This window comes from Xenopus laevis, chromosome 8L, assembly GCF_017654675.1.
Source record: "Xenopus laevis strain J_2021 chromosome 8L, Xenopus_laevis_v10.1, whole genome shotgun sequence".
In the NCBI taxonomy this organism is placed as follows: domain Eukaryota; kingdom Metazoa; phylum Chordata; class Amphibia; order Anura; family Pipidae; genus Xenopus; species Xenopus laevis.
The window spans coordinates 125850171-125861172 of NC_054385.1; the positions used below are offsets into that span (position 1 = coordinate 125850171).

Here is an 11002-nt window from a genome sequence, read left to right on the forward strand (position 1 = left end):
TTCTATGTAACAGACTAAGCTTTGTGCTTAACATTTCCCCATTAATAACACTTTCAGGCATCTTACACAAATGAAACAAACCTCAGCTTTTCCAGCTAGGGTAACTCATGAGTCTCATTATAGTGACTTAAATATATCCGTTATTGATTATAATCTTGTTCCTCTGTTCTCACACTCTGCCGGTTACATTCAAAACCTGTATAAGAAAAATATATTTCCAGTATTCATCTTTTTCACAGTTAAAAACAAAATACTGTATGTTGTTACTGTGGCATATTTCTAAAGGGTCGAATTTCGAATTGAAAAAACTTCAGAATTCAAAAAGAGCAAACCGAAATAAAGCCTAAGTTTTTTTGGGGTAGAATAGGTCAGTTTTTGATCGAATAGGTCCGTATTCAGCCAAATTCGAATCGAAGGAATAGAGCATTCAATCGAAAGTTAGATTTTTCAGAGTCCACCAATTGACTTTAAATAGGTTGTAGGAGGTCCCCCCCTGCTTGAACTTAACCTTCACCCAAATAGCCCGCCCTATGGGAAACATGGGTTTAAGACTGACCTGCTCATTACTTTTAATTACATTAACCTGTATGTTCTTTCTTGCTGAAGGATTGTGTTTTTGTAAACTTTAATGGGCATGTAAAGGCAAAAAAATAAAATCCAATTTTTACTTTCTTTAATAAAAAATATTTAATGAAAAAGAAACCTGTCTCCAATATACTTTAATTAAAAAATGTGTACTGTTTTCATAAGAAACCTGACTGTATTGAAATTCTCCCTTCATTTACTGCTGTGGATAGAAATTGTCAGACGGTCCCTAACTGCTCTGCATGGAAACAATCATACTTATGTACAGCAGGGGGAGCCCCCGCCATACTTCCCAGCCTTGCAGAACTCAAGCAGCTTTGTCTGTTTCCCTGTAGAGCAGTTGGCGAGTGTGTAGAGATTTGTATTGGATTTTATTTTTGCCTTTATATCCCCTTTATTGTTTCCAACTCCAGCTGCAGGGACAAAGATCATGGAGCCAGATTTAAACAGATAAATTGGGATTCTATTTGGAGGATTATTTTGCTGCAGCCACTGGTTCTGCAGAGTTGGAGAAAGTTTGTATTTAACAATACAAAAACTATAAAATCCACATGACACCACAGAACCCCTCAGTAACTTCTAATATCCTTATCATTTACAGTCATTATCTCTTATAATTAATGAGTGATACTCAGAGTTCCCTGTATAACTCAGCCTGCAGCCTTGTGTCTTTATATGGTCACAGAACAACCCCTCAGTGACTTCTAATATCCTTATCATTTACAGTAGGGGGTACATTATCCCTAATAATACATGAGTGATACTCAGAGTTCCCTGTATAACTCAGCCTGCAGCCTTGTGCCTTTATATGGTCACAGAACAACCCCTCAGTGACTTCTAATATCCTTATCATTTACAGTAGGGGGCACCTTATCCCTTATAATACATGAGTGATACTCAGAGTTCCCTGTATAACTCAGCCTGCAGCCTTGTGCCTTTATATGGTCACAGAACAACCCCTCAGTGACTTCTAATATCCTTATCATTTACAGTAGGGGGTACATTATCCCTTATAATACATGAGTGATACTCAGAGTTCCCTGTATAACTCAGCCTGCAGCCTTGTACCTTTATATGGTCACAGAACAACCCCTCAGTGACTTCTAATATCCTTATCATTTACAGTAGGGGTACAGTATCCCTTATAATACATGAGTGATACTCAGAGTTCCCTGTATAACTCAGCCTGCAGCCTTGTGCCTTTATATGGTCACAGAACAACCCCTCAGTGACTTCTAATATCCTTATCATTTACAGTAGGGGGTACATTATCCCTTATAATACATGAGTGATACTCAGAGTTCCCTGTATAACTCAGCCTGCAGCCTTGTACCTTTATATGGTCACAGAACAACCCCTCAGTGACTTCTAATATCCTTATCATTTACAGTAGGGGGTACAGTATCCCTTATAATACATGAGTGATACTCAGAGTTCCCTGTATAACTCAGCCTGCAGCCTTGTGCCTTTATATGGTCACAGAACAACCCCTCAGTGACTTCTAATATCCTTATCATTTACAGTAGGGGGTACATTATCCCTTATAATACATGAGTGATACTCAGAGTTCCCTGTATAACTCAGCCTGCAGCCTTGTACCTTTATATGGTCACAGAACAACCCCTCAGTGACTTCTAATATCCTTATCATTTACAGTAGGGGGTACAGTATCCCTTATAATACATGAGTGATACTCAGAGTTCCCTGTATAACTCAGCCTGCAGCCTTGTGCCTTTATATGGTCACAGAACAACCCCTCAGTGACTTCTAATATCCTTATCATTTACAGTAGGGGGTACATTATCCCTTATAATACATGAGTGATACTCAGAGTTCCCTGTATAACTCAGCCTGCAGCCTTGTGCCTTTATATGGTCACAGCACAAACCCCTCAGTGACTTCTAATATGCCGAACGGACAGATAGACAGTCCGAGCCTGATTCAGATAAAGTATGGCTCACATCTATGGGAAAAAGTTCCCTGCACAACTCTTAAAGTGGCTATCAACATCCTAAATCATTTTAAGATTTACAGCTCATGACAGGGGAATTATTCTATATATTTGGAAGACAAAATAAAACAATACCTTTCATTTTTTTGCACAAAAACAAGGCCAGAGCAAAGAGAATGGCCACAGCAACAGCAGCCGCAATTCTGTAAGTCATGTGACTAATCTTTCTTTCTATAAAATGAAAAGAGAGAAGCAGATATTAACTGACATCTGTACACAAAGCCATAATAACTAAATTGCACTACACAAAGTTAACAATACACCTATACACTAGGGCACATTCACTGGAAAAAGTGCAGCCAGTCTTATTTCCTGACATGCATTTATGCACATAACTACTCTATAAAAAACAAATCCTCTTCCTTACACACACACACTACTGCAGACTGTACACACACACTACTGCAGACTGTACACACACAGACACATTGTAACATTACATATTACATTTCCGGACATTCTAATGAATTCCCACTGTTGCACTTTGATTATAATATCCTGGTTCTTCCTCTTTGGCATCATCTTCTCATTCAGGTGGATGTGTCTGGGCTGCCAGGGATCAACAAGGCCCAGTGAAGAGTTTTGCCCCAGAGGCACAACCCTTCTAAAGAAAGTCGGGGGAACAGGGACCCTGTTAACAATGTTTAGTCAAATACAGGAGTATGTTTGAGGAATGTGAGATAGTCTGGAATAGCTATAAAGAGCAGCCTGTGCCCCAACAAGTATTGATAGCTGGAGGTAGCTCTCCCTTAGTTAATACTAGCCGAAAGAGAAGGCACCACAGTTCAGAAAGGATTTAGCCTTAGTATATACTTCCTGAATATTTCCACTGGAGGGGATCTGGACCACTAATTGGTAGCCTCATTAGTGCAACTAGCCATCTCTATAGTGATGTCAAGCTCTGCCTTAGATTGTGAGCATAAGCCCAGGCAGGCCGAGACTAGCAATCTGTGCATTCAGGCAAATGCCCGGTGGGCCGTTTATAGCACAGTTAAAATGGGCAGCCCACTTCAGTTAAAATCGAATTAAGCTCCAAGTTCTGCGCCGAGTTGCGACCTGTTGCCATGGATATGGCCCATAAGCATCAGAACCAGGGGGGTTGAGGGGATTGTGGGCCCCCAGAATCCTCCCCCTGGATTTGTAAGGTGCGCATAACAGTAGCATTCTCACCGTTGCTTTTTAGTTATATGCGCAGCTAAGGCAGGAAGGGCGCGGGTGGGTTAAAAATTTAAAGGAATGGTGCCTTTTGTGGGATGCAACCGCAGATTGTGGCATCTCAGCGCAGGAGGGCAGGCAGCACTTAATCAACTGCAGAAGCACTGAAGAGCTGCAGTGATTGGATGAAAGGACAATGTTTGAATCTCGCACCTACACACTGGGTTTTGTTGGCATGGCTACTCTGCAGATTCCAATTCTAGTAACAACAGAACTGCGGTTTTTATTACTTGTACTTGTGAGTTCTGGGGTATTTATGCATGAAATTTCCACTGTGTCATCCTGCTGTGAGTTCTGGGGGTATTTATACATGAAATTGCCTCTATCATCCTATGAGTTCTGGAGTATTAATACATGAAATATTAACTGTGCCATCCTGCTGTGAGTTCTTGGGTATTTATTGTATACATGGAGTTGCCTCTATCATCCTGCTGTGAGTACTTGGGTATTTATAGTATACATGGAGTTGCCTCTATCATCCTGCTGTGAGTTCTTGGGTATTTATTGTATACATGGAGTTGCCTCTATCATCCTGCTGTGAGTTCTTGGGTATTTATTGTATACATGGAGTTGCCTCTATCATCCTGCTGTGAGTACTTGGGTATTTATTGTATACATGGAGTTGCCTCTATCATCCTGCTGTGAGTTCTTGGGTATTTATTGTATACATGGAGTTGCCTCTATCATCCTGCTGTGAGTTCTTGGGTATTTATTGTATACATGGAGATGCCTCTATCATCCTGCTGTGAGTTCTTGGGTATTTATTGTATACGTGGAGTTGCCTCTATCATCCTGCTGTGAGTACTTGGGTATTTATTGTATACGTGGAGTTGCCTCTATCATCCTGCTGTGAGTACTTGGGTATTTATTGTATACATGGAGTTGCCTCTATCATCCTGCTGTGAGTACTTGGGTATTTATTGTATACATGGAGTTGCCTCTATCATCCTGCTGTGAGTTCTTGGGTATTTATTGTATACATGGAGTTGCCTCTATCATCCTGCTGTGAGTTCTTGGGTATTTATTGTATACATGGAGTTGCCTCTATCATCCTGCTGTGAGTTCTTGGGTATTTATTGTATACATGGAGTTGCCTCTATCATCCTGCTGTGAGTTCTTGGGTATTTATTGTATACATGGAGTTGCCTCTATCATCCTGCTGTGAGTTCTTGGGTATTTATTGTATACATGAAGTTGCCTCTATCATCCTGCTGTGAGTACTTGGGTATTTATTGTATACATGGAGTTGCCTCTATCATCCTGCTGTGAGTACTTGGGTATTTATTGTATACATGAAGTTGCCTCTATCATCCTGCTGTGAGTTCTTGGGTATTTATTGTATACATGGAGTTGCCTCTATCATCCTGCTGTGAGTACTTGGGTATTTATTGTATACATGGAGTTGCCTCTATCATCCTGCTGTGAGATCTGGGGTATTTATACATGAAAGTCACTGTGCCATCCTGAGTGAGTTCTGGCAAAGATAGAGTTACAAATACATATCCATTCCACTACTAAATTTTATTAAATTCCAAATGTCACAGATTTTATGCTTTTGAAATATAGGACACTGATGTTTTTCCTTGTTACATTGAGAAATGTAATCTATGTAAAATTACACTAGAACACTAAATACTTAACATATTTAAGTGTAGGGTCAGAGTACTGCCTTCAATGTGCCTAAATTTGGGCCTGTTTTCCTTTTATCACTTGACTAGTTATAATGTGAGCCTGAGTTACATTGTCATTTTTGTGTTCTATGTAAGAAATAGCTGTCTTAGCTTTACTATAATATTTTATTTGTATGCGGGGGTTCATAGCCATGGTGTTTTAAAAAAATGGGTACTTTTTACCCTTTTTATAGTTTGAATTGTGCTTGATTTAACACAAAGGCACTCACCAAAAGTTACAAGGGGATTCTCCAAACTGCTGTGATCCACGTGGCAGGAGTAAGTGGCGCCCTCCTCTGGTGTTACCTCCACACTGACTCTGATCTGATAGGTGCCATCAGGGTTTGGCAGGATCTCTGCTGATTCCTCTGAGTAAATCTCATCTCTCCCATTCTTTATCCACTTCACTTCCACATCTCGGGGGTAGAACCCATACACCCAGCAGTGCAGTTTTGTACCACTCCCTGACTCTGAGCTGGAAATCTTCACTTTTGGCTTAACTGGCCATATGAACAGAAAAGAAGTTTACCATTATAACAATTCAACTTTAATGTATGACCACTTTTGTTCATTATGATTTTATCTAGTTCATAACTGAAGCCTGATGACAGTGTCATTAAAAGAAAATGATACTCCCAAACAATCAAAATATATTGCATGAAAGAGCTAATATGTAAAACCCTGCTTCATTTAAATAAATCATTTTCATAAATATATATATTTTTATTAGTATGTGCCATTGGGTAATCCTAAATAGAAAATAGTTTTTTTTTAAGAACTAAGAGCTGCCCCCTGGGATCATAAGATCTATTGGTTAACTATTCAAGTTTGTTCACCTTTAAAGGTATACATTCATAGGAAAACATGTTATTTTCAAAACGCATCAGTTAATAGTGCTGCTCCAGCAGATTTTTGCTCTGAAATCTGTATTTCAAAAGAGCAAACAGATTTATTTTTATATTTAATTTTGAAATCTAACTAGGCATATTGTCAGTTTCCCAGGTGCTCCCAGTCATGTAACTTGTGATCTGATAAACTTCAGTCAATCTTTATTGCTGTACTCCAAGATGGAGTGATATCACCCCCCCAGCAGCCCGTCAGATGAACAATGCGAAGGTAACGAGATAACAGCTCCCTGGTAGATCTAAGAACAGCATTTAATAGTAAAATCCAGGTCCCACTGAGACACATTCAGTTACATTGAGTAGGAGAAACAACAGCCTGTCAGAAAGCAGTTCCATCCTAAAGTGCTGGCTCTTTCTGAAAGCACATGACCAGGCAAAATGACCTGAGACGCACCTACACACCAATATTACAACTAAATACACTTGTTGGGTCAGGAATGAAATTTTATATTGTAGAGTGAATTATTTGCAGTGAAAACATTGTAGATTAGGAATAAAATCAAAATCATAAAAACATGACAGAATCCCTTTTAGTATGGTGTAGAGAGTGATATTCTGAGTCAATTTGCAATTGGTTTTCATTTTGTATTATTTCTGGTTTTTTAGTTATTTAGCTTTTTATATAGCAGCTTTCCACTTTGCAGTTTCAGCAGTCTGGTTGCTAGGGTTCAAAAGCTGGAAAGAGTCAGATAATTTTAAAAAAAATTATAAAAAATAAATAATGAAGACCAATTGAAACTTTGCTTAGAACTGACAATTCTATAATTTGGATTATATGTGTAAAGTTGATTTTACACAGATTTTACGCACAATTTCCTTAATCCCTCTTTCTTTTTGTTTGCCAGATTATTATTTAAATTTCTACATTTTGGGGGTAACATAACAGACTTCAAGAAAGGATGTGAAACAGAGAAGGCACTAAGGCAGAATCCACAGTCAATTTGGGAGGCTAAGGTTTTCTTTCATTATTCTCCACTAACACGTACATGGAAAGGAATATTCTATCTATACAATAAATAAAAATATTCTCTGTGGTCTCACCTTTCTTCTTCAAGTCAGTTGTTATTAAGGCGAGATAGAGCTTCATATGTTCAATACATTCATTTTCATTAAGTGCAAATTCTTGGTATCCCCCAATGGTTCTGTTTTCATGTAACTCACAGGTAAACTTCCTCTGATACACATGAACAGCAGCCCTGTCTGCAAATCAAATGTGCCGAGTTAGATATTGTCATGAAAGTGACATTTGTTGTAGGTTTAACGGGTTAAACAATCTAGCGCTAAGTCTCTCACTCACCTTACACATAGGTCACACTAATGCAGTCACACCCCAGTAGGGCAACTGCCAGTTGATTTTTTTTGTATAATGCAAAATCAATAACCTCTCAGCCCATTACCCTATTAACTCACAGTTTTTATAATCAGTCTGATAGAGTTTGGCAACGTATATTTTAATTATGAAAATTGCATATATTAGTTCCCATGCTATTGTTACACTCACCGGATGTCTTGTTTAAAAACCCTATAAGAAACTTCATCTTGCGTTCCTGATGAATCTGCCATATTTGGGCAACTTTCGTTTGGTACTCCAAGTGCTCAGACAGGTTATTCAGTGATGGGACCAAAAACTGAGCCACTCGTACGTCACTTTTATATTTTAATACTGGTAAGCCATCCACATACACCCTAAATGAATACTCAGGCATTCCATAGATCGGGGCCGAAATCAGTGATAAATAGTGTTGTAATTTGTGACTGTCTAGGAAACAGGAAAACACAGAAACGGCTAGAGAGAGTGGCAGCGTACATGAATTTGTCCATCAGGTTCAACCTGCCTAAGACTTGAAGGCCATAATCCATCTAAGTTTCCAATTCACCTTAGAGGAGCACAAAAAAGAATTGCAAAGAGATGTCAACCCACCTTGCCCCATTTCACCCCTGCTTTGCTTTCTGCTCTATAGAGGACTTCTGGAGATGATTCTCAGCATTTAAATGGAGTGGTTAAATTAGAGTTTAGCTAGGGCTTGTAAGGCCTCTCCTTTTTCATCTGAGCAAAATCAGATGGAAGGTTTCTAGGAGCCAGGGCTTAAAGGCATCTGCAGATCTGGAACAATGAAATAGCTGCTGACAATAGCAAGAGTAACCAGGGCCAGGCTATCCCCGCCCCCTTCAGCGTGTGCCATTACGGAGCGGGAGGGCAACGAAAGGGGAAGGAGGTAGAGGTGAGCGTCAGAGATGAGGAATGTTGGAAGGGGAGAGTGACAGAGGAGGGAGGCGAGAGGTAAGCGAATCCGAACTAGGAGTGGGCAGAAGAACAGGCACCTGCCCAGCGCCACCACATCATTGCGCCCTAGGCAGGTGCCTCTTCTGCCTACCCCTAGTTCCGGCCCTGAGAGTAACCCACACCCTCAATATAAATTTAAACAAATTACAGTTCTTCAAAGGAAAGGATCTGCTCAATTTTCTCTATTTAAAAATGTGCACAATGATCTACTCAACTTTTTATATCCAATTGTAAGTGCCATGTGAAAAGGACTGTTTAAAAAAATCTTTATGTTCGTAGCAAAACAGCCCTTGAGGCAAAACAGCAATTATGTCTGAAAGCTGGAACCCCTACTCTCTCCAGAAGCTTTAATTCAAGTGCCAACAAGTAAAATGAGAGTTTAACCCTATCTGATGTGCTCGTGTAGATGTTCCTTTTTGAACAGACTTTGAGTCGTGGAACTTACAATTGGAAGGGGCAGTGGAGGCTAAGGGAGGCAGGTTTATGAAAGTCAAGAGGGGAAATAGGGGACGGAAGGGTAGGGGGGCTGGTCCACAGCTTGTCCACGGCTGGTCCAAAGCAACAGATTCAACATTTTGGCTGAAGATACTGGGAAGGACAGCTCTAAACTGGCATGTATGGAGCAGGCTGACTCTCAGAGCACCATGGGGGCAATGGCTCTAATTCGGGTGGTGGGGGGAGTGCAAGGGAGGATATGCAGGTCTTAGTTATAGGGCATTCAATTATTAGAAAGGTGGATAGGGTAATTTGATGTAAGGACCCTTCATGCAGAACAGTCTGCTGCTTGCCTGGTGCTAGGATTCGGCATGTGGTGGAATGAGTGGACAAATTATTGGGAGGGGCTGGGGAAGACCCAGCAGTCTTGATACACATAGGTACCAATGACAAAGTTAGAGGACGTGGTGAAGTCCTCAAAAATAATTTTAAAAAACGAGGTGAAAAGTTGAGGGCGAGGACTTCCAAGGTAATTTTCTCAGAGATATTACCTGTGCCATGAGCAACGCCGGCTACAGGCTCTTTGCCAGGAATGGGCTGCACCTCAATGATGAGAGATTTTAAACTAGGCGTGGGGGGGGGATTCAGTGGAAGACAGGTTAGATGAGGTAGTGGGCAAAGGAAGGGAAAATGGTTGGGGGTACAGTTAAGGATAGGGAGGACCACATGTTCTCACTCTGGTTCCAGCATTAATTGTATGTTTTCAAATGCAAGGACTGGTAAAATGGGAGAGCTGGATGGAAAATTTGGTGTGGCCGAAACATGGCCAAATGAATCGCGGCTATACTTTGTTTCGGAGGGACAGAAGCAGGGCCGCCATCAGGGGGGGGTACAGGGGGTACACCTGTACCGGGCCCGGGGCTAAAGTGGGGGCCCGGCTGTGCTGAAGACCCGAAGTCGTGCCGAAAATTGTATGTGGAGGAGAAGTGCAAAGTTAGGGATTATCTGCAAATTCCACGATCAGTAAACTCAATTTCAAGCTGTGACACAATGCACAACTGAAGTTTTCATTAGCAGTATGAAATTGGCAGACGATCCCTAACTCTGCCCCAGTGCTTTTCAGCCAATGACAGCGTCTCCCTTCCTTATGTCCCGCCCCTGTAAGAGAGAGCTGAGTGGCAGCATCCTGGAGCTTGCAGAAAAACAGAACACGAGAGAGACAAAGCAGTGCTGTGTATGTTGTGCTTAATATTTGCCTAACTATGACTCTTTGTAGTGTGATATATTTAGAGTTTGCCTAGTGCTGGTATCAGTAGAAACCTGGATCCTGTTATATACAGTGTGTAGGGGGCCCCCCTGGCACTGATAGTTTTTTTTTTAACTTATGGGGGGGCCCTGACCACCAATGTTTTTTTAGAAAAACGTTTACGGGGCCCCTGGTGCCAATAGTTTTTTTTTTTAACTTATGGGGGGGTCCTGACCACCAATGCTTTTTTAAAAAACATTTATGGGGCCCCTGGTGCCAGTAGTTTTTTTTAAACTTATGGGGGGGCCCTGACCACTTATGTTTTTTAAAAAACTTTTATGTGGGAGCCCTGACGCCAATTTTTTTGTTTTTTAAATTATAAGGGGGCCCTGACCACCAATGGCTTTTTATAACTTGTGAGTGGGGGGTTTACCATTTTAAGCAGTTGTGTCTTTGTGGACATTTTACTGTGGTGTGGGCGGGATCTGCTTGGGAGAATCTGCTCAGAATGGGATTGAAAATATTTCTGTCATGTGGATTTTGTTTGATTCTTTGTTTATATGCCATTTGTTGTGGAGAAGGTTGGGCCTAGAAACGACTTTTCTGCAGATGTTGGTGTGGGTCATGTGGACAAAACAGGACTTTCCAAAC

General features: G+C 40.8%; 1 protein-coding gene across 1 annotated transcript; it reads right to left on the bottom strand.

The window, feature by feature from the left end:
* LOC121397346 (major histocompatibility complex class I-related gene protein-like) lies at positions 1 to 8092 on the bottom strand. The gene is made up of 4 exons (XM_041573983.1): positions 7888 to 8092; positions 5712 to 5981; positions 2672 to 2767; positions 1 to 196 (listed from the first exon to the last, which is right to left on the bottom strand). Exons 1-4 carry the CDS (start codon positions 8090 to 8092, stop codon positions 141 to 143), a joined length of 627 nt encoding a protein of 208 aa, XP_041429917.1. The 3' UTR covers positions 1 to 140.
* Positions 8093 to 11002: the final 2910 nt, after the last annotated feature.

Bases quoted from the DNA above. Each gene is read 5' to 3' on its own strand.
- LOC121397346 (XM_041573983.1), bottom strand. From the start codon at position 8,092: ATGCCTGAGTATTCATTTAGGGTGTATGTGGATGGCTTACCAGTATTA. The intron at 5,982-7,887 runs GTGAGTGTAACA...TCATATGGCCAG, and splicing joins GTTTTTAAACAAGACATCCG to TTAAGCCAAAAGTGAAGATT. The intron at 197-2,671 runs GTATTGTTTTAT...TTTCTTATACAG, and splicing joins TTTGTGCAAAAAAATGAAAG to GTTTTGAATGTAACCGGCAG.